The sequence below is a fragment of the Oenanthe melanoleuca genome, chromosome 5 (genome assembly GCF_029582105.1).
Source record: "Oenanthe melanoleuca isolate GR-GAL-2019-014 chromosome 5, OMel1.0, whole genome shotgun sequence".
Taxonomy (NCBI): Eukaryota; Metazoa; Chordata; class Aves; order Passeriformes; family Muscicapidae; genus Oenanthe; species Oenanthe melanoleuca.
The window spans coordinates 16,017,688-16,041,125 of NC_079339.1; the positions used below are offsets into that span (position 1 = coordinate 16,017,688).

General features: G+C 54.9%; 1 protein-coding gene across 4 annotated transcripts in view; it reads left to right on the top strand.

Moving 5' to 3' along the window:
* The window catches only part of DUSP8 (dual specificity phosphatase 8), a 39,583-nt gene extending 16,466 nt beyond the window's left edge, over positions 1–23,117 (top strand). For 2 of the 4 annotated variants that reach the window (XM_056492543.1, XM_056492544.1), the window contains exons 3-7: positions 3,718–3,856; positions 19,889–20,055; positions 21,174–21,333; positions 21,521–21,644; positions 21,997–23,117. In XM_056492543.1, the coding sequence (XP_056348518.1) occupies positions 3,718–3,856; positions 19,889–20,055; positions 21,174–21,333; positions 21,521–21,644; positions 21,997–23,080 (1,674 nt within the window). In that variant the 3' untranslated portion in view covers positions 23,081–23,117. Of the gene's footprint in view, positions 1–3,717; positions 3,857–12,077; positions 12,289–12,319; positions 12,755–19,888; positions 20,056–21,173; positions 21,334–21,520; positions 21,645–21,996 lie in introns of those variants that run through there. The other 2 variants (XM_056492545.1, XM_056492546.1) reach the window with 2 other exon arrangements.
* Positions 23,118–23,438: the final 321 nt, after the last annotated feature.

Consider the following 23,438-nt stretch of genomic DNA (forward strand, 5'->3'; position numbering starts at 1 on the left):
GCTGCAGTTTGGAGTGATGCTGTGGGAGAACAGCTCCTGGCTTTTTTTGGAGCAAGGAGAGGAAAGGACCATTTGGGAGGAAAGAAGAAATGGAGACATTTAAAATCCCTTTCTTTTTTTTCAATGAATTATTCCTATGATCCTATTATTATGGCAGATGCCATGGCCACTGTTCCCCAAGCCCTGGAGTGGACATCTTCCCATGGTGCCCAATCTGGGAAAAGCTGCAGCAGCAATTCCTCTCACAGTCATTTCCCTCCACACAAAAATGGTACCAATGTAACTGCTCCTGGTTGGTTTTGAACCCTTCTCCCAGTGCTGACAATAATAAACTCCTATAACAACTGGAATAATAAATTCCTATAACAACTGGAATAATTCAGCTCCTCAGTGCAATTTGGAGAGCAGAGGTTGTGGGAAATTCCTGCTTGGGTTTTTCACTAGCATTTCTTTGAGGAAATGTTGAAAATTTTACTTCTCCAAGATCCCCTGTAAAGACCACCTCTCAACCACTTCTCGCTTCCTGAAATGGAGCAATCTCCAGAGAAACCACAGCCATGCTTTGAGGCAAGACAAGGGTCTCTTCAGGTGATGGGAATATTTATTTATTTGCATTAGGAGCTTGGCTCTGCAAGCAGCTGTTTGGCTTGAGGGAAAGCCGGGGCTTATTTTTGAGCCGTGTGCCTGGCTGCTCTTTATGTTGATGGAAGCCCTGTTATTTCAGTGGGTGATTCACTGTGTTTTGAAACAATACGTGACTGAGTTGTCAGTAGTAATTGGGATAATAATAATAGCTCACTCTTATCTTAGCCTGGATCACCTGTAGAGCATCATTATCCCTGCTTGGAAATAGGGATAATAGCTGGGGAAAGACAGAGCTGAGACCCAAGGTGTGCTGAACCACACAGTGCTGGGGACTGATGAAGGGAGTTACCTTCAGCCAGAGCTGGAGAGAATGATGGGGAGCACAGGGCTTGGCACAAAAGCAATGAATCCATGGTCTCAGCTGGGGTTTGGTTGGAGCTGCTGGCCAGGTGGTCCTGGCTCCAGGCTGGTCATACCCCTCCAGCCAGGATTTTAGCAGGGAGGAGGTTTGTTCTTGGGGAGTTGCTCTGGGGCACCCCCAGCATTGAGTGGACCATCAGCTTTTCAAAGGCTTGCAAACCCCACTCAGCATCTACCTGGAGCAAAAAGATTTGCTGCATCTTGGCCCTGCTGTGCCTTGCTAGATGGATGTGGGGATCCTGTGTGGAGGGTGATGCCTGGGGTTACTTCAGCAGTCTTGGGGTGACAGCAACTCCCGTGGAAGTGTTGTTTCTTGGAAGGATACCTCTGTTGTCAGCTGTGCCCTTGTCCTATGCCAGCACCTGACAGAAGCAGGAATCTGGTATGGAGCATCTCTTCAGCTTTACCCTCTTTCTGTGTCCCCGTTAGCTTTTAGCCTCCCTTTGTTTAAGGCCAGAGATGGGGCATTTGAGGAGGGCATGAGACTGATGCAAGACCCGTGTGCTTGATTAAACATCTCTGCCTTATTTCCCTTTGTGGTGAGGAGCCAGGATGCCCATGCAGGTTCCTTGTATGCTCCATGAGGGCTCCTCAGGACCTTCCTGCAGGTATCCTCACCCCAGCAAGCCAGGTATTTATTTTCTGCAGCCAGGCCCTGTGAGGCCAGCACTTGTTAGGCATTTACATTGAGTGAAACCTTATAACTTTAATAAGATGTAAACTGTGTCGCACATCTCTGCCGTCGCTCGGCAACCCTGCAGTAGTGGCCCAAACAAAGCCTTTCCATGTGGAGGGAACACTAAATCCTATTGTGGGATAATGCTGCTCAGCCAGAGCTGCTATCTCTCCTGCAGCCTCCTCAGCCTGGACTGTGCAGCTGGGATGAGCCCCTGCCCCGCTGGAGAGTGGTTCCTGCCTCACTGTGCTTTGGGGAGAAGATGTTTTTGCTGGCATGGGGCTTCAGGGTGAGAACTGGGTCTTTGGGATGTGCTAGGGAGCCTTGAAGGGCTAGGCTGAGGACTGGTAGGTTCCCAGTTCTGAACAGGCTTGTCAGCCACTGTGTTTCCCTCCAGCTGTGCTTGGATGACCTCCTACAAAAGTCCTGTGTCAGGATTGGATGCTGGGGTAGATCCTCATCTGGCTTATCTCAGGTGGCTTCAGTCATTTTTCAGTGTCTTATTTCAGAATTCCCACGTCCTTTTCTCTCCCCTCTTGTCCTGCCCTTTCATGCCTCCTGTCATCCTGCTGAGCCACGGGGCCAGTTTTGCCTCCCTGGCTGGTGCCAGGTGTGTCCTTTGTGCCCCCCTTGCTGTGCACAGCTGTGTGTGGAGCCCTGGGGATCCCTGCTGGAGCGGGGCTGTCCTTGCACTGCGGCGCAGAGATGTGATGAGCTCAGCTAAACCCCTGCTAAAACCCTGCAGTTGTATTTGGATGGTGCTCACGTCGCTGAGCAGGGAAGCACCTGCAGCAGGGTGTGAAAGCAGCATTAATAATGATGGCAGTCCTGAGCCAATCTGCCCTGGTGGTGAGATAGGGCTTGGTAGTGAGACAGCAAAATGAGTGGTACCTTGTTCAAGTGGTCTCCTAAAGACATTTTGGAGAGGGCTTGGAACAGGGTGACCAGCACTAGCTGAGAAGAGAGCAGCTTGCACACACTCCCTCCTTCCCTGCTTGCTGCTGCCTCCCCCTCCTCCCATGATGTGATGGATGTGCCTTACCCTGCTGGCTGGAAGGTCAGACATGTGCCATACACCCAGCTCTCCAGCAGAGGAGCTGAGCTATGCCTCTGTGAGGATTTTATCTTCTTTTAGTGCATGGACCTTCAGGTGGGTGTGGGAGTGTCTGGCTGTGCCGTGAGTGCTCTCATTGCAATCCAGTCATCACTGGGCATGGGGGGACTCCTGCCTGCCTGCAGATTATCCCACCATTCCACCTGCCCCAGTTTATCCCTGCAGTGGTGGGTAGCTAGGTGTGGTTTGTGGTTTGTAAAATCACATGAGAGCAGCCCAGGAGCTCCTTCCCCTCTTCCACTTTATCCCTGTAGTGTTCAGGTCTCAGCACATATGACAAAAGGAAGAAAGAACACCACCCTGAACATCTGCTAAGCAAAATAAGGATTTTCCCTCTCCTTCAGCCCGTAGGCTGATCTGCAGGTTTTTGGGGTGAGGAGTAGTGCCTGTTTAGGTGTTACTGTGCTAGGCATGGTGTCCCCTGAAGAGCTGTTGATCCAGCCCCACTGACTCCAGGTGCAGCAAAAGGGCTGTGCTGGGAGCACCTCTGCCTGCAGAACTACTCCCAAATCCCTGTGTTCTCGTCCCTGTGACACCAGCCAGGCTGAGGAGGAGTATCTGAAGGCAAAAGCTGTCTGGGGAGGAAGTGGTGGAAGAAGTCGTGGTGATTTCTGGAATGCAGTTAAGTAACAGCAAGCTGAGGGTGGGCGATGGGGAGGAATGACCCATTGGGTAGGATGCACAAAAGCACTTGTAGTTGATGAGAGTGCACCAGTGGGCACCTCTACTGACACACTCACTGTGGAGCAGAGTGCCAGCCTGGCTGGACACTCCATTTGGTGGTCAAAACCAGCTTGTGGAAACGCTGTGGAGCTGGAATTTCCTGCTTGTGTGACCACTAAATTCAGCTTTGCTTCCCATGGTGGTGTGGACAGCAGCATCCTCAGTGCTCAGCCATTTCTCTGTTGTTGCTCCCCTGCAGGTGGAGGCGGAGGACCACCAGGACGTGGTGGTTTATGACCAGAGCACGCGGGACGTGACCGGCTTGGCTGCTGACAGCTTCCTCTCCATCCTCCTGGGCAAGCTGGACAGCTGTTTCCACAGTGTCTCCATCCTCACAGGTAGGAGCCCTGGGTTACTGTGTCTCATGCCCTTAGCCCAGAGTGATGGAGCTGTGGCTGTGTCTGTGTCCATGTGCTCCCTCTTCCCTGGCCACCAGTGGCTGTGGGGGAGGCAGGCAGCCCTGCATGCAGCCTGAGGAGGCTCAGCCACACTGGCACCACTGGGTTCTCCCTGTGCCTTCACTCCTTGCACTGCCCATCTCCCTGCTGCTGCACCCAGCAGCCAGGGTGAATGAAAGAGGAGGGCACAGAGGAGCTGTGGTGGTGATCCAGCCATCCAAAAGCTGCCCTTTGTTCTCCCATCCTTGTGTTGCTTCATCCCTGGTGAATGTGCCAAGGACCAGACCTGGTTCAGGCACTCTGCTGCCTCTTGCTGCTGTTAAAGGGAAGGCAGGAGAAGAAATCCATGGATGTACTGGGAAGGAGAAGGATGGCAGGGGCAGAGGGTCATCACTGAGTGAGTCAGGGTCTGCTGGAGATGATGCTCTCCGGGCACAAATGTGCAGGCAGGAGGAGGCACGTGCTGCCCTAATTACAGCCCTTCTGCAGTGAGGCGACTGATGAATGAAAAGCTCCGACCCAGCAGAGAGAAGGGAGAGCAGGGAACAGCCTGAGGGAGAGCTGAAGATGCCTTTGATTTGCCTTGGCTGGGGCTGCCATGCATTTGCCCTGATGGCTGCTACCTCTGAGCTTTGTGCCCATGGATGGGTGGGAGGCACTGCCCCATGCAGCCCCTCAATCCCACGGAGCTCATCCATGCTCCTAAACAGTGCCAGAAGCACAGAGATGGGAATCACCTCTGTCCCCCAAGCCTGTCCTCATCCTTGGCAATTGGATACTGCTTTGGGGCTGAGGCAGGGGATACCAGCCTCTGTGCCCTGGGACACCTCAGGGATGGAGGGACACATCCATGACTCTGCCATGTGGCACTCTGCAGAGTGACAGACCCTGGGAAAGGGGAATTGTGGGGGGAAGGTAGCACGGGCAAGTGGCATTCAGGGAGCCCTGCCCATGCAAGGCAGGGGTGAGTGCTGTTGAATTAGAGCAGCTGCATTGTGATGGGGAGAACAGAGCAGAGAAACAGCAGCATTAAATCCCCTGGACTCAGGTTCTAGCAACAAAAACAAGCAGGGACTACATGAAATCACGTTAGAGCTAATTATTGTGGCCTGGGTTGCAGGAGCTCTGCTGAGGCCAGTGCTGGAGGATGCTTCCCTGAGCTGGCTATGGCAACCCCTGGCCTGCCTCAGTAGCTGTGCCTGCAGTTCCAAGGTTACTGTGGCATAAACTAGGGCACAACTTGTTATATGGAGCAGGAGAAGGAAGAGGTGGATTCGGTTGCATCTGGGAAGGAACCTGCTTAGTCATGGGGATGGGTCAGGAAATAGCCTTGGTGGTGTGACCCTGGCACCCTCTAGCCCCGTGCTGCTTTCCCAGGGCTGGGTGAGGAGCAGTGCGGTGTGCTGGCTGCAGACCCCTGCCTCCCACACCAAGTCCTCCTGGATCTGGACAGGGCTGTGTGATGCAGCCCTGAAAACCCTGGAGCCTTTTCTTGCCTTAGGGCAAGTGGAGGCCTGGGGGAGCCTGGTAATCCCAGTGCCCCCCAGCTGCATGCACAGCACACACCAGCACGCCACACCAAACCCCTGCCAGCAAACCTGCTGTCCCCCACTTGGACACACACCTCCTCCATCCTTCTGGGCTGCAGGAGCCCACAGCCCTAGCAGGAGTGTGGGTGTGCTAAGCACCAGACAAAGCTCAAGCCTCCCAAATTAAAAGAGCAGCAGGGCCTCAGCCTGATGTGGAACACGGGCCACCAGCAGGTGGAAAAAACCGGAGCTGAAATGTAGAACACTGGGTCATGGTGGCGGTGTTTCACATGGAAATCATGACTGGAATGGCTCTGCACAGCATCCAGGGGAGGCTGGGCACGCTTGCTGACAGGCACAGCTCCCTCCTGCCTGCAGTGTGGGCAGAAATGGGCTGGTGTAGAGACAGCTCTGAGTGCTTGGGGGTCTGGGGCAGGATGTGTGAGTGGGCATGATTCTGAACCCTTGCCCTCGTGGGGTTTAACCCTGCAGTCTGTCCCCTCTGGCCTCAAGCATCTTGTCCTGCCCCAGCCCATTTGGTGTCTCAGAAGAGGGGCCTGAGCCCTCCTTATGATGCCTTGTGGCCCCAGCAGGTTGGCAAGGGCTGCTGAAATCTCAGCCTGTGCCTCAGTGAATGTCATTACCCCAGGGAAGCTGTCCTGAGGGTCCCCAGTTCAGTGTGGCAGCCCTACACAGCCCCTCCGTGCTGCCCAGCCCTCTCAGCCCCACGGATGCCATGGTCTGTGCCTCAGTGTCCCCATCTCCTGCAAACACCAGGCTTGGCTGTCCTTGCTCACCTCCAGCCCAGCGGCCTCCTGACCCTTGAAGCAGCTGATGGAGGCTGCTGGGTGAGGACAGGGGAGCTGGGAGTGGCAGGACTGGTGCCAGGGACTCCTCAAGGGTTAACAGCCCAGCAGCAGCGATTCCAGTGGCTGGCAGGGAAGAGTCTGAGTCAATTATTCCCAGTCTTGGAAATCATCAGCTTCTCTTCTTCTTTCTTTTTTTTTTTTTTTTTTTTTTTAATTGTGTAAGTATAAATAGTGCTGCTTGCTGCCCTCCATCCGTGGGAGCAGAAAGACTGTTGATTTATATGGTTTTCCTGACATCACATGAAGTGGTGGAAAACTGAATGGAGCCAACATTTTTCCTGCATTACGTAATGCCCCCTCCCTCCCAGCCCAGCTCTGCTATTCCTGCAGGAGCCTGACTGTTCTTTAACCTTTGTTTACTTCAGCACAAACCCTTGATTTTTTGCTTTTTTTTCTGCTTTTTTTGCTTTATTTTTTTTTTTAACTTTGCTATATTTTTCCTCCATTATTCTTCCCCTTTGCAATCACCCTCTTGGTTTTTATTAAGAGGCATTATCTGCTTATGAAGCAGCAGCAGCAGCAGCAGCAGCAGCCTGGCTCCACTGCTCCCTGACAGCTCCTGTGTGCCAGCTCTGGCACTGGAGCCTGTCCAGAGCCGTGTGTGGTGCTGAGCTTCACCAGCTCCTCTCCATTTGTCCAGCTGCAGCAGGCAGGGTGGAGATTTTCTTCTATTCCCATCCAGTGGCTAAAAGCGACAGCTGGGGGTTTGGGATGTTTGTCCAGGTGATGCTCAGTCACCCATCCTGTCCCTGTCTGCTCCTTAGGCTGAGCGCCTCCTCTTTCCATCCAGCTGGAGATAAAACCAGGGTGGCCAGCAATGGGGGGGCTTGGGACCCCCCCTTGCAGGACAGAGGCTCTTTTGGCTGCAGCTCCATGTTCTGGGGGAGCCTCGCCGCTGCCATGCCGTGCTCCGACCTGAAACAGGCCCCTCAATCGCGCTCTGAGCTGGAGTCATGAGCTTTTCATCTGGCTCGGGAGCGCCTGTGAGATCATCTTCAGCCCCCCTCCCCCCGCTTTTGTACCAATTCTTCAAGGAATGTTTAAATTTTCCAGTCCTGTTCTTTCTAAATTTGGAGCGTCTGTTTACTCCCAGGATTCGGAAAGAATGTAACAATATCATCAGCGACAGATCCCTCGCAGCCCTTCGCTCGCCATCCTCAGTGAGCAGGCTGGCCGTGACCCAGCTCCTCTCCAGCCCGGCCATGCCATGGCCGTCCAGCACGGCCCTAGAGATTGGCATTGCATGGCTGCAGAGATCTGGGGGAGGCTGAGATTTCGGGGATTTCGGGGGAATCTACCGAAGACAGGTGACTGTGCCGCAGGCAAAAAGAAGTAGCGAAAAAAGGAAAGGGGATTTCCATTGCAGGAGCTGACTTGGGCTGCCCAGGCATGAGTGGGTTTAGCACTGAGGCGCTGGCTGGAATTATTTTAGACATGAGGACTCAGAGATAGATTATTTTAATTTAAAAATATAAAAGGAAATCAAGAAAAGGAATGAAAGAAAAAACACATTTTTTTTTTTTTTTTTTTACTTTTTTTTTCTTTATAGGGACAGTCCTAAAAAGAGGTTAAACATCAGGGCAACTGAACATGACTTTGCTCATCCTTGGCTGAAAATTCCATAATGCTTTCTTGTGTCATGCTGGTGAGAAGCCACATGCCAGCCATGCACCTCCCTTGCTGCCTGCTCTTCTTGAAACATATTGGGCTGGAGCTATTCTGGAGGAAAAGAGAAGATGAATGAGGAAAGCCAAGCTAGGCAGGTGTGAAAGCAGGGCAGAGCAGAGGGGGCTTGCCTTCAGTCCCAGTCTCAGAGGCTGGAGTGGTAGTATGTGAATCCAAAGCTTGTCATGGCATATGCTGAAGATAAAAGCTTAGCAGGATCTAGAACCAGGATTGAAGTGTCTTTACAAACTTAGTGTAAGAAAAATAAACTAAAACCTAAGAAAGAAAATACCCACACTTTGATCACAGAATATTCTGAGCTGGAAGGAGCCCACAAGGATCAAGTCCAACTCTTAAGTAAATGACCCATACAGGAATCAAACCCTCAAACCCTCAGCCCTAGCACAATGCTCTAACCATGTGAGTGAATCTCAGGGTTCAGCAGTCACAAGCTGTCTAATGGGAGTGGGGAGGCAGGACCTGAGTGCGGCTGGAGATTTCATGGTCACATTCCTCAAGCATTTGGGCTATTTCAGGTACCCTCAGGCTGTAATGGCTAAGAGCACTTGGGGACTTACTGGCATGAATCCATTAATTGTATCTACAAGATTTTTCTTTAAGTCTGATTACTGTCCCTGAACCTGCTGCAAGCACCTCTGTCCACCTGTGGCCATCTCCATCCCAAAGCATGCTGTGATGAACCCAAAGAAGCAGATGCTTGGCTGGCAGGAGTGTGGGTATGAATAAGGAGGGCATGGGAGTGGAATGAGACAGAAAAAAAGAGTCACACAGGACTCTCAATTTCTTGCTTTTCCCAGGTTTGGGAGTTTTGAAGAACCAGCTTTGTATATAATGTGAATGGGGATTCTGGTTGTTCTTCATCTAGCATGGCCCATACAAAGGTCAGGACTGTAAGAAGGGCTGTGCAGGGGTTTACATCCAGCTCTTTTTCAGGCTGTAGGTAGTGAGGTGCATGGGGATTACCTGTGGTGATGTTTTTCTTCTGACTGTCCAGAGGACTGGAGACTATGCTGATACTGGCCTATGGGGAAAAGCATTTTCTAAAAAATCGAATGGGAGTACCAGGGTTTGTGATTTTTACAATCCTGGACGTTTAGGTAACTCTCTGAACCTCTCTTCCTCTCATGCAGAACATCCCTGGAGGAGTTGCTTCCTTTCCTACAGCAAAGCCATCTGGGACCACTTTAGCCAGGGCAGGGCTGTGTTTTCCTGCCCTCTAGCCCCTCTTCAGTGGGTGCTGGCATCCAGCTTCAGACACCCAGCCTGCGGGTGCCCTAGGGAGTGCTCCCAGTCCTTTCTGTCCAAGGCACAGAGTAAGGTGCCCCCTTCTCACCCTGAAGCACAAGCAGGAGATGCCTGGGAGGCTTTCAGCCCCGGTGGGAGCAGTGACTGCATCCCTGGGAGGGGTTAAGCCAGGTCACGTATGTGCAGGGCTGATTGTATTCCAGACCTATGCTCTAAACCTCCCTGTTTAGCAACGCTGTCGTCAGACAACTTGTTTTCCCGATTCTATAATTACCCTGAGGAGCTTCCCCTCCCCCTTTGGCCGTGTTTTTAACCATTGGACCCAGAAAAGGCAAGCAAAAGGGTCAAAGGCAGAGTGGGACAGAGGAGAAGGGGCTTAGGGAAGAGCAGCCCTCTGGTTGCTATGCTTTAGAAAACTGCTGTGTAATTTAATTTCTCATTTCTGGAAGGTCAATGGGGGGAAGGCAACTTCCCCAGTAAGAGATCCTGATGGGCAGGAGCCACTGCCCAGTTACAGTTTCCTTCCTTTTGAGAAATCTGCCTCCCCTCATCCACCTCCCCCTTTTCCCTGGGCCTGTGCTGCATGCTTGCAAAAGGTCGTCACTGGCAATTATTACCAGGTCCCAGTGCTGGGTGGAGAGAGGAACTGCTAGCCCTGCCCAGCTGGGCTTGTGCCAGGCCATAGGCTCTGTCCTGACAGGGTATGTAGGTGCTGGACAGGGACTCATCCTGCTCCCTGCTCTTGCAAGAGGATTATATGAGTCTCTCCAACCCATTGCAGCAGATGTTTTTCCAGTGTATGCTGTGGCAATGAGAGTGAAGTGAGGCTGACGAGGCTGAGCAACTCCCTCTGGATGATGCATCTCTTGTCTGCTAAATAGAGGCTGGAGGCAGGATGGGTGACATCCTGGCCAGGAAGAGCACCTGGGAAACAACAACAAGGGGCAGCAGCCGATACATGGAATGTATTTCTGCACTGTGGATGTTGCATTTTATCTCTCTGCTTGTCCCCTGCCCCAGGTGCCAACCCCTATACTGGTTTTGGCAAAAGGGTAAAGACAATGGGGAGAGAGCAGAGAGGATGATGCTGCCTGGGGAATGGTGGCTGCAGGTGGCATCTCCATGTGGCTGGGCTTTGCAGTGGTTGGAGGAAGGGGGCTGCTGGCTATCTGTGCTCGCTTGTCTTTTGCTGAGGATCAGAGGGGTGTGAGACTCCTGCATTAAAGTCTACTTCGTGGTGTCATGGCCAGGTTCCCACCTGGGGCTCCCAGGAGCCCTGAACTGAAATCTCAGTCCAAACACATCCTGAGGAGCCTGGCATTACCAAAATAACTTGTGCCCAGGGCTCCTGGAAACCTGAGGAATATGGACAACCAGAGGGCAGTGAGGAAAGGCAAATTTTGTTTGTGCATCTCTGGGTCAGGGGCAGGTTGAGTATTGCACTCTCTAATTCACCACATGCTTCCTGCAGCATCCCCCCTGCCCACTGCCCCTGCATGACCCAGTGACCCTGGTAGAGTGACTAGGTCCCTCCAGCAGACCCCCAGACATGGCCACCAGAGCAGGTCACAGCTGGATCACCCACCAGCACAGGGAGAACACTGCTGGTGGAGTGACAGTGGGACACAGAGGGATCCCCATCCCTGGCAGGCATTGGCACTGGCCACCAGCATCGTGCACCCTCCCTTGCAGTGACAATGGTGGCAAATGTGGGGGACCACAGATCGTCCTGGGGACCCGCTGTGGTAGTCACTTCCCGAGCATGGCTTGTGGGGGAAGGCTGCTTCTCTCTTCCAGCCTAGTTGGAGCATGCTTTGAATTTTATCCAACCTCTGACCCACATCTGATAATAATCAAACCATATTTGTTACAACAACAAGGCTCGTTAGGAGGCTGGCTCCGCTCGGGGTGGGGGGGAGGAGACAGCACTTAGTTAATGCCAATGACCTCATCTCATGTGATGTCATTCAAAGGAAAAACACTGAAGTCACTCACATATGGCTCAGCCTGGGGTTTTTCAGCCCATAAAGCTTCAGATTTTCAAAGGCACAATACATGCCCCCCCTTCTCTCCCCCGCTTACTATAATCCTGAATGATTTTCTGGAGGCCTGGGCTCAGACCAATAAACTCGTAAGGAGCTGTGTGGAGATGTATTAAGGAGTCCTGCGGGTGGGAAGTGGGGGGCAAGTAATTTTCTCCCCCAGAACAAATGCAAAGTAGAAAATACATCATTCCCCACCTGCTTCAGAAGCCACTAGAGACGGATAGACCCCCAATGAGACCAGGAAAGGCCAAAAGGCCATTCTGTCATGTCCCCTCTTTCTGGAGTTTTGCACATGAGAAGGCTTTGGCAAAGGGTACATCTTCTCCAGACCATGGTCCTCACACGCAGATGTGAGCCCCTAGCAGCCCCTTTTCCAGCCAGCTGTTGGGACCCATTCACCTCCAGCTCTTTGGGACCCTCCAGGATGAGCATCCTCCTGGGTGGCGCTCTCAGTAGAGATATTAAGGAGCAAGATGAGCTGGTCTTTAGGGACCTGGTGTCTCGTCCCCAGGTCTGCCCTGCAGCAGAGAGCCCAGGAGAAGTTATTTAATCTTTTGTGGCTCAGTTTCCCTCTTGGGAAACTGAGATCATGGCATTGCCCTTCCTGGTGCAGAGTTCAGAGTTAAACATCGCCCAGGGAGTGCACGTTGGAGCCGCTGTGGAGAGGGGGTGCAGCCGTGGGGTGCCTTCACGGTACAGGGAGCAGCAGGGAGCCGGGGTGGAGGGTGGTGCTGCATCCCCCCCTTCGTTGTGGGGGTTTGATCGCACACCGCCCTGGCAGGTGCTAAAACGAGGTGTGGGCATGAGCTTCCTCCCACCGCGTTCCCGTGCCCACAATGACTGCGCGGGGCCAAAGCCGGCGCGGTGCAGCGATCCATCTCCCGGCGCGGCCGCTCGCTGCGGGGGGCTTCGGGCAGGCGAGAAAATCGCGGTTGCGCCTTTAAGCGGGGAGCGGAGCATATGTCAGGCCGGCGTTGTGCTGCGTGTCTGTGTGCTGAGTAAGGAATGCGGCCGCATGCCTGACCCGTTAGCTATGAGCGCGGTACGGGCGCGCAGCGAGCGCGGCGGATGGGGCGGCTGCTCCCGGGCTGAGCTCACTCGGGCTGCAGCGGGCGGCCAGGAGAGGGGCGGCCGGGGAAAGGGGGCTACGCCGAGCCCCCGTACCCCGCTCGGCTTCTTTTTAATGGCTTTTATTTTTTCAGCCTGAAGGCTGGAGCCGGGGAGAGGCTGGCGTTGCTCTGCCGCAGGGGCGCTTTTTTGGGGGATTTTTAGTATCTTGTTTGCCCGCCAGCTGTTGTTTGGCGACGGTGAGAGGTGCCCCCGCGAGCCGCAGCCCAGCTGCCTGGATGCCCGTGGATGTAATGATTGCTCCCTCCGAGGACCAGTTCTGGACAGACATGCGCGAGGGGCAGATGAAGCTGAAAATAAGGGTGCGGAGGATGAAGGAGAGCAGGGACAAGAGAGGTTTGTCAGCCGGCCCGGCGCCTTTCCTTCAGATGGGGACGGAGCGGGAAGAGGGGGCTGCGTCGCCGGAGCCCCGCTTTGCCCGGGGGCCGGAGATCGCCTTTGCCGAGTGGCCGGCGGGGAGCGGAGCGCGGTGCTGGCGATACAAAGAGCGCAGGCAGCTGGCGAGCGGGGAGCTGGAAGCGAGCGGGGAGCGTGCGGAGGGGAACGCGGCGGAGCGATGGCCGGTGCCCGGCTAGGGGCGATGTGCGCGGCGCTGGCGGAGGCGGCCGGGCTGGGACGGGAGCTGCACGGACAGGGCAGCTCCTTCAGGCAGGTGAGCGGCTGCCTGCGGCGGGCAGAGGCATCTGCAGTGGCCCCGGCGCTGCGCAGCCCTCCCACCCGCTGCGGAGACTGGCTGGCCGCGGGGACCGCTCCGGACTCCGCCGTCCAGGCAAGCTTGGCGAGGGCGCGGACGGAGCGGAGAAGGGAAGGAGGAAAGCCGCGGGAGCCAGGAGGATCTGCCGCCAGCATCTCTGCGCCTTCGGGCGCCGGGTTGCGGGGGGGTGGCACCGGGCAGAGGGGAGTGCGCGGGGCAAGGACGGGCGAGGACGGCGGGGAGAACAAGGGGCCATGGGCTCCGAGCGCTGCGCTGCTGCCCGCACGCAGGCAGCTGCCCGCCGGAGCCATTTCGCTTCACCAGAGCTGCCCTGCCTGCCCATCTTGGGTGGTTTCTTTCAGAAAGGGGTTTTGTAGTGTTTCCACCCCCGGTGTCAGGGCAAAGGGCGCGCGGAGGAAGGGGACATAAACTGGAACAGCTTAAAAATCTGCGGAGCCTGGGATGACCTAGATTACCGAAGGGTTGAATCAAGCAACTTCCCCTCCATCACCACTTAAAATGGGAGGCTGCTAAAAGTGCTTGACAGGTTTTTGTGGCATGAAGCACATAACCCAGTGATGGTGTCATTAGTAATAAGTCACTCGTGGAAATGACACATTTTTCTTTACTTAGAACGAGTAAGGCTGGTCCAAAGTAGGCACAGTCACCAGAGGAAAATCAAGCTCAGCAGCTCGAGGAGTGTGTCCATGGTTGTGTAGGTGGAGGGCTTCCTTTCTGCTGCTTTTCCTTTTTTTAAAGATGTTTTCCATTTCTTTGGGAGAATGGGAGCAGCCTGCAAGGCATGGGGGGCTGGCACAGGTTGGGAGGCAGCAGGGCACTATAGCAGCAGATGGACAGTGGCTGTTCGGGGTGACCGTTGGGGAAACAGGGAATGCACATGAATCCATAATAAGGCTGATTCATCGGCTTTCTCATCCCCACTGCCTGGGAAAAAAAAAAACAAAACGAGCCAAATGAGGGGATGGTGAAACCTGGGCAGGGGAATGGGAGAGTGGAAAAAGAGGCTGGTTGAAAACTGGACGTCTTTCTCCAATGCACTGAGATGGGGGGACATAAAAGAGCATCAGCCAGGAGAGGGCAAGCTGGGCAGGCTGCAGCACCAGATTTCACCAGGCTCGTGGGAGGGATGCGCAAGCAAATGGATTGTGTCTACATCAGGCGTTGCTGGGAGGGATGGGCAAAATCAAAGGGGACTACAGTACCAGGGAAACAGTGAGGATGGAGGCAGGGGGGAAATTCAGGCACGTCCCAGGCAGCAGGAAATGCTGACAAAGCCGCGGAGCTCCCTGGAGCGCAGTGAGTAAGGGTGGCAGTAAGCAGTGTTTCATCATGCCGCCCTTAGCTGCCGGCAGCAGCAGGCTCCCACCCAGCACGAGCGTCAGGGAGATGGCGTTTTGCAAAGAGGGATTTTCCCAGCGGCTCTGGGGCTTGATGCACAGCTTGCCAGGCCCCTCCATTTTCTGTCCTTCAATTCAACCTCCCGCAGAGATGCTCGACCAAGCGCTCGGGCTCACTGTCATAAGAAAGCTGAGCATGATGCAGGTGAGGGCTGGGGTTTTACAGGTCCCTCCAGCTCTTGTCATCTCCTGCTGTACCTGAGTTCAGCAAGGTGCTTCAACACTGGGGGATGGATGGGTCAGAGTGCTGTCCCCCAGGGTGCTGGGCTGCTGCAGAGAGGGTCTCCAGGCACCATCCTGGCCGCCAAGACAAGGCAGCAGCCAGGGAGCCATGCCGGCGTGGCGGCTGCTCCAGCAGCAAGCCGAGGCGCGTGCTCGCTTGCATGCCCCGCTGCTCCTTGCCACGTGCCGCCCTGGCAGCAGCTCCAGCCACCGCAGGCATTTTAATGAGAGCGGGCAGAGCCCGGCCTCTCAGCCCCCCCAGCTGCCAGCAGCTCCAGCGGGGCAGAGGGTCTCCAGCACAAGCACAGGCGCAAAACTCATTGCTGGGGCTGCGGGCTGCCGCAAAACCTCCGGCAGCTGCTTGGGGAGCCGGAATCTGAGCAGCTCCGGCTGCTGCTCTCTAACTCTCATTGCTGCAGCGATGAGGGTGGGCTTTAAAACACACTTTTAATACCCCTGTAGGTCTCATTCTAGCTTCCGCTGTGGGAGCTGGGGTGAAGAGTGGGGTGTGGCAGCTGCTGGCCCAGGGAGGATTTCCAGCTCTGGATCTCCTCCTCCTTGCTGCCACAAACTGATGGCACAGCAGAGTGACATGTCACCTCTTCCCTGTTTCTTGGTGAGGATCTTTGAGCCTGCAATGCACAGGGGAGGCTGCTGAACAGGACATGCTGTTCTGTGTATCTTGTGGGGAACTTGTATGAGACTCATGGGGCTGGGGGTGTTCAAGAGGCATGAGACTCTCTTGAAAAGCAATTTCGGGGTGAGGCAGGTGCCCTGGGCAGCCCTTTCACAGCTTCATGCAGACAGCAGGGCACAACATCAAGGCCAGAGCTGTTGGGTTGATTCAGAAGCCTCTGAAGGAGGAGGTGAATCCATGGGCTGGAGATGAAAGCACAGAGTGCAGCCATCAGAGCAAGGTGTCATAGGCTTTTCAAGCCCCAGCTCCACTTTACACCTCCAGCCTAGAAAGAAGGTGCTGGGAGTGCAGGGAGGGACACAGGGAACAACTGGGAGCTGGGATATCCATGCTTGGTGTGTCCCACACCTTCCCTTTATCCTCAGCAGTGTCTCTGTCAACATCTCATGCAGCTTAATGGATTGTAAATCCCCAAAGCAGAGGCTTATCACCAAAAGGAAAATAATGCCACACTACATCCCTGTCCTTAGCCAGGACTTTGTCACCTTCGATGTCACCTTCGATGTCACCTTCTCTGCACCACCACTGCTGTCCAGCCTTGGCAGAGAATGGCACAGTGCAACTCATGAGTGACAGATATTGCCTGGGGTGTTGTCAGTTGACCCAGCTATAACTAGGATGTTCCCAGAGACCACCTGAAGGTGACAGCCAGGGCAGTGGAGGGTTCCCCAACTGTGTCAGGGTCCCAGCTCAGCAGTGCAACATCTCTGTCCTTGTATCTTGTAATCTCCTTCCATGTCTGTGTTTTTGTTCATTTTGGTTACAGCCCTCTCAGGGCTGTAGGCAGACACTGCAGGGACTGCAACCTCACTGTGCAGTTTGCTGCTGGAGGGGAGGAGCCACACGGCTCCCAACAGTTGCAGCAGTGCAGGTACCACAGCAGCCTGTTCAAAGATGCTGCTGGCATCTTCCCCCTGGCCTGATGGACAGGCTCAGGGAGGATTCCCAGGCTGTTTGCCTTCCTTCTGCTGCATCTGTTTTCAAAATAAATCCAGTTTCACTGGGTGGTTATCATAGATGTTCAGTTGGGGTGTTTTCCTCTCTCCTCTGTTTGGCAGAAGGGCCATGCAGAGCAGGGCTGGGGGCTGGCCCAGAGGGATCTCTGCAGGGCACAGCAGGAGGTGGAAGGGTGGTCAGCACCCTGTGAGTGAAGCCTTGGGTGGGGGAGATACGAGGTCTCCATTGTTGCACTCTTCTGGCACCAAGTTGCTGCAACAGCCTTAACTCAGTGTGATTTTCACTTCCAGGAGGGTGATTTTCACTTCCTAGGCCTCCTAGAACCTGCTTGATGCTGGTTCTTGGCTCCTCTTTCCTCCATTTTCAGCAGCAGCAGTGAAAGCATCCCCACTTTTGTTCTGGTCCCCTTCCCTTCCAGTTCCCACTTCTCTTCCTGGGCACCATCTCTGCCTCAGGCAATTGCAGTAGGCAGACACTGTTTTTTCCAGAGAATGGTTTTGAGAGCCTTCATGTTGGAGCCATGAGCAGCTCACTGGGCTGTTCCACACAAGGACCAGCTCCTCCCCAACAAGCCCTCACCAGGGTAGGAGAGCATCCAGAAGAAACCAGAGATCCCCAAACACCCACTCTATGACAAATACAAATCCTTCCTGAGCTTAATTCCACACATGCCAAGAGAAATGGTGCTCCTGGCACCAGCACTTCGAATAAAAGAGGAAAGGCTAGAACTGGCACCTCGTATCATTGGGCTCTGCTGCTCTTTCCCAGCAAAATCTGGGATTCATGGCCTGGGGCACAGAGGGGACAAAAGCCCAGGTATCAGTTGGAGCCCAGCCAGGGACACTCACTGCCTTTGGGCTTGTTTGAAGAGCTGCTTTGCTTTCTAAAAATGAAAGGCATGCTGGAGCAGCCGCTGCAGGGTGGGGTGAGCCGCTGCTTCCATGTTGGGATGGTGTCAAGTACCCAGCCTCATCTCTAGGGTTTCCTCCAAGCCCAGGCTGCCCTCAGCAGCTGCAAGTCTGGGGGAGATGAGGACAGGTGGGCTGGGAGCATGCCTGGACTCCTGGACACAGAGTTGAGGCTTTGCTTAGGACAAGTGAGGTGAGCTATGGACATCATTCCAGGTGCCAGCATCCTCCAGCTGTGGCAGCCTGCCCCAGTAGGCACTGCAGCTGAGGGTTCTGCTGCCACTCAACAAACATCCCTGCCTGTTTCACAGCCCCCTCAGCTCCTGCTTGGACTTCCCCAGGCAGGGCTGGCAGAGGATCTGCTGCCGGCTGAGTGTGGTGGGGGCGGGCAAAGGGGAGAGAGCAGCGTGCCCTGACCTGCTTGAACTGTGAGATCACCTTAAAGAGTCATACAAACCCTTCCACTGCCCTGGGCAGCTCCTGATGGATGTTTGTGAGTGCAAGAGGTTGGGCACCTATGGACCAGAGCAGGCTCTGATCCCTGGGGCTGCATTTGTGTGCGCCCTGCTCCCCAGAATTGTGCCTTGTTCCTTCAGAAAAATTCCCATGTTGTTTCACACAAGCCTGGGATCTGTGCCCCATTCAAACTCAAGTACTGCAGGCTTCTCTAGGGGCAGCTGGAGGAAACACTTCCCACAGGTTTCTGTCCCAGCATCCCCCAGGTATCAGCATGGGGCAAAGCAGGGAAGTCGCATGTGTCCATGCAGAGCTCTGGCTAATGATGAACAGTCCTTGGCAATGGGGACACAGTGCAGGGATGAGCAGTAACCAGAGCTATGCTGCACCTGTGCTGGCCCTCCTGCTTTTGCTCTGATTTAATGTCCCAGTTGAGAGGTGATGTCATTTCTGAGGGACCCAGAGAAGTGCTGGAAAAGATAAGGTGCTTTAACTCTACCCCTCCTGTCTTGACTGGGTTTTGAAGCTGGGAGATGTGTTAGCTGCCAGGCAGAAAAACATAAGGGAGGGGAGGAAAGAAGTTTGTTGAAGGACACCATCCCCTTAGGCCAGTGGGACGTGACAGCAGGAGATGCTGAGATGGAGTGTGATGGAGCTCGAAACACTTGGATGTTCCCAAGTGGTGTGAGCATGATTTTGTGCACTGCTTTGGCTTCTCCATCACCTTCATCTCACAAACACGTCAGATGGGTTGTCTGCAGCACCAGTCATGCCTCTCTAGAGCGTGGGTGCCACACCAGCAACCAGAAGATCAACAAAAATGTTGCCAAAATGCTGGAGAAGGTAAATTGAGAATATGCCAAGGCTGCCTTGCTTCTGAAGGATAGAGGGACTGGCTCATTAAAAGGTCTTGTTTAGCTGTGGAGATGGGCCAGGTGTTCTTATGGTACTCAGTCCAGGGACTTGGGCTTTCAAAAGGATCTTGTGGGAGCATCCTGGTCCCTTTGACAGTCTAAGGCAGTCAAACCCCCAAGTCCTCTCTGCCCTTTGGGTGATGTCAAGCTGCATCTGCTCATTCATATGACTGGGAAAACCTCAAGGGAGACTTGAGGCAGATATGACTCAAGCTCCTCTCCGTTGCATGAAGCTGCCACCCAGATGTCCTCAGCTGGAGGGGAGTGAAATTAGGCCACTGCTAGCCAGACCTGGCTCTACCCTGGAGTATGGGATCAGTGAGTGAGAGCAAATCAGGATCACCAGTAGTCTTTTGCAACTGTGCAGGACATGCAACAGCACCAGGGGCTGCTGAGCAATCAGGGCAAAGCTTGCAGCCCTGCTCAGGCTTTCAGGACAGACTTTCAGGCTTTTGACCATGCCAGACACTGGCAATAGCTCTGGCTGTCCCATGCCAGCTACTGCAACCTCAGCTGGTGTTTTTTTTCCAGCACTGGGCTTCAAGATGCTCAAGCTGAGTGTGACTGCCCAGCAGCTTGGTGTAGTAAACTGGACACTGCTTGCTGTCACATTCAGCAAGGTCATAGCATGAAAAACAGCAGTGGCCTGCAGGTACCATTATGCCACTATGATGTGGTAGAAATCACCAGCTTGGCACGGCTGGGTAGAGGGAGTGTCTCAGAAATAACGATGTGTAAGTGTAGTCAGTGCAGCAAGGTTTGGGCTGACCTCCCAGACTCCAGGAGCTTTGCATCTCACTGGGTTTCTTGTCGTCATCCTGTCCGGATGGATTTTGCCATCAAAAGGCGATCCTGTCTTCAGGATAGTAGGGAGGCAAGAAAAGGACTGTGTCTTCCTACTGTTCAAATAAAGTTGAGAAGAGCCAGCTTCATCAGGGAGGGTGTGGGATGCCTCACATGTGCATTAATATCCAGCTGCGACAGGGAAAAATCACTGGTTCTCCATTTCTTTCTCCATGTGCGTGTCATGGCCATCACTGTATGTGAGTGGTTAGTGGTGGCTGATGGCTCATTGCTCCTGGTGGCTCTGCTCTCAGAGCTGCAGGGTTATCCCCACTTTGTCCCCAGCCCAGGCCTCTGGGTGACAGGTACTGATGATCTTGGCCTTGCTGCTCCAAGCTCAATGTCCCCATTTTCTCCACAGGAGGCTTTGCCACCTTCTCATCCTGCTTCCCAGGGCTCTGTGAGGGGAAGCCAGCTGCCATCCTGCCGATGAGCATCTCCCAGCCTTGCTTGCCTGTGGCCAACGTTGGCCCCACCCGCATCCTGCCACATCTCTACCTGGGCTCCCAGAAGGATGTCCTGAACAAGGTACAGCCCTGCTGAGGGGACACATCTTCCCTATCCCATTGGGGACCCCAGTCACACAGAGAGGTGAAGGTATTAAGGATTCCTCTCCTTCCCACACAGTGCCCTTTAAAAGGTGCCAGAAAGGCTGTGCTGTGATGTCACACAGGGAAGGAATTTTGTTTAAAGAAAAAGTAATGAAGAGAAGAAAGAAAGAGGAATTGCAGTTAAAGTGCTGCCAAGTATCTTCCTACTGCAGCCATGAGGGAGCCAGCCAGGCGTTCTTGTCTGTGGAGGAGACACAAGGAGGGAGAGAGGGACCATGATACCAGACTGGAGCTGGAGACAGAAAGGAGGGAGAGAGAAATTATGTACAGGGAGTAGAAGGAAATGAAGGAAAAAAAATGACAAGAATGTGAGCCTGGGAGCTGGACTGCCTCCATCAAGCCTGCTGGAAGGGCAGGAGCCAGCCACTGGAGAGCCGGGGCCAAAATCCTTGGGTCAAAATCCTGAGGAGCCAATGCCAGGCGGGGAAATTCATGGTTTCCTTACCTCCCCACCTTCTTGGAGGGTTTTGTTCATGTTTTGGAATTGTGTTTTCTGCCATCCCCACAATGTGGTCATGTGCTGGAGAAGAGAAGCATTGCCCACACAAGGCCTCCACCCTTAACCTTATTCTGTTGCCTATGGATACGGCATCTTCTGGCCACATTGGTTAATATAGGATGCTACCAGTGACTCACTCCACTCTTTGATGAGATGTCTCTCTTTCTCCCTCAGCGGATACTTTCACAGCTTTCAGGCAAAGTTTTTGCTAATTTTCTGTCTTATATTGTCCTGTTCCACTCATACTGGGGTTGTGGGGTTTTCCCCTCTGGAACTCCTTTCCAGGTGTCTTTGTCCTTGCTCACTTTACTTGGACCAAAATAAAGATCTGCTGAGGTTCAAACCTGTGTCATCTAAATTGACATAAACTTTTCAGCTGGTCTGTGCTGTATTATCATCAACTAGGCAGCACTAGGAGACCCACAGGAGAAAATGCTGGGATGGGAAGGGGCAGGGAGTGTGCATGGCAAGACAGACCTTCAGTATGTGGTGCGAGCTGAACTCTGCTGATCCTTTGATGGCTTCTTTCCCACCAGGACCTGATGACACAGAATGGGATAAGCTATGTCCTAAATGCCAGCAACTCCTGTCCCAAGCCAGACTTCATCTGTGATAGTCACTTCATGCGCATTCCTGTCAATGACAACTACTGTGAGAAGCTGCTTCCCTGGCTGGACAAGTCCATTGAATTCATCGGTGAGCTTTTCTTATGGTTGCAGACCCTCCAATTCTCAGCCTTCACAACCTGAACTCTTCTGTCCTCCCTGGTCTTGCTCCCAGCAGCTGCTGTCCTCTCACACAAAGGAGCTGAGGGTTGGGGAGGGAGGCTAGAACCATTTTGCTCACCATCATTGTTCTCTCTGTTTCCTCTGCCATGCTCCAGACAAAGCTAAGGTGTCCAGCTGCCAGGTGATTGTGCACTGCTTGGCTGGGATCTCCCGGTCAGCCACCATTGCCATCGCCTACATCATGAAGACCATGGGTATGTCATCAGATGATGCTTACAGGTGAGTTTTCCCCTGAGGGTAGTGGTGGGGTTATGCTTTATTCCAGGAAGGAAAGCAGGCTGAGCCCAGAAGGAGAGGGTCAGGGCTCCTTGAAGCTCGGTCTTGCCTTGGCTGGGTCCCAGTAAAACCAAACCAAACCTCATAAAATGCATGCAACAAGGAATGGTTGGGAGGGCTAAAAGGGAGTGGGGAGGCAGTCCTAGGTCTAATCCTGGGGCATCCCAAAACCCCATGGTTCCCCAAGATCCTTCAGATGGTTTGGTCAGAAGGTTCTCTCCCTAGAGAGGCTGAGAGAGGAGGGGTGGCCCGCTGAAGGACCAAGCACCAACGGGGCTGTCTGTGCCTCTGGCAGGTTCGTTAAGGACCGTCGCCCATCCATCTCGCCCAACTTCAACTTCCTGGGCCAGCTCCTGGAGTACGAGAGGAGCCTGAAGCTCCTCAAGGCCCTGAAGTCCAAGGGCGACTGGGGCGAGGGGGACGCCCAGCAGGACGCAGCAGAGGTGGCCGAGAGCAGCCGGCATCCCCTAACACCTACCTCAGAGAAGGCCGAGGATGTGCCGAGGAGCACCGGCTCGGCGTCCCCCACCGGTGACCCCGAGCGGCAGGGCGGGACCCCCAAGGTCCTGTCCCCCACCAGCCTGCAGCAGGGCCTCAACGGCCTGCACCTCTCCTCCGAGCGCATCCAGGACACCAACCGCCTGAAACGCTCCTTCTCCCTGGACATCAAGTCCGCCTACTCGCCCGGCCTGCGGCAGGACCCCCCCGGGCCCGCCGGCCCTGGGGAAGCCCCCAAACTCTGCAAGCTGGACAGCCCCTCGGGCTCGGGCAGCCTCAGCCCCTTCTCCCCGGGGGCGGACAGCCCTGAGCGGCCCGCGGGGCCCGAGCTGCTGCTGGAGGCCAAGGCGAGGCAGCGGCGGAAGCACCGGCACGCGGCGGGCTCGCCGGCCCACGGGCTCAGCCTCAACGTCGGCGGGACCTGCGCCACGCGCAAGAGCCCCGGCGAGGACGGGCTGCCGCCGCGGCTCGGCCAGCCGCCCGCCAGCGGCACCGCCAGCGCGGCCTGGAGCGGGGTGCACCTGGAGTCCCCCAGCGCTGCCCCGGCCGAGGCCGGCTGGTTCTTCGGCAAGGACTCCGGCAGCGCCGGCGGCGGCGGCGCGGGCCTGTTTGCCAGCGCCGGGCCGTACCCAGCGCCCTTCGGCTGCGGCACGGTGGCGGCCGGCTGCGAGATCAGACTGAGGGACAAGGCGCGGGCCGAGCCTCGGGACGGGCGGCACAGCTGGCATGAGGAGGCCGGCGCCGAGAAGCAGTTCAAGCGGAGGAGCTGCCAGATGGAGTTCGAGGAGACCATGTCCGAGGGCAGGGCTCGGGAAGAGCTGGGCAAAATCAGCAAACAGTCCAGCTTTTCGGGCAGCATGGAGATCATCGAGGTGTCCTGACACTCGCCCGGGGCGCCTGGAGAGCTGGGACGGGGCTGGGGCGGGGGGATATTTAAGCTGGGGGGAGCGGGAAGGGGGGGCGGCGGGGTCGGGGGGTGTATTTATACTTGCGCGTGCATTTTCGGGAGCGCAAGCGCTGAAACCGAAGCGAAGGTGGACAAGTCTTTCCAGAGTCGGGAAACATAGCGGCGGATGCTTAGTGTCCCTCCTGCACTCACCCTTGGTCCTTTCCCACCCATCCCCAGGGCGCCCCAGCCCTCAGAGACCTGCACTCAAAACTGGGGCCTAAAACTCGAGTGGGAAGAGGCAGGGGTTGCAATTTTGGCCGTGGTGATGGGGCACAGCACCTGGAGGGGGG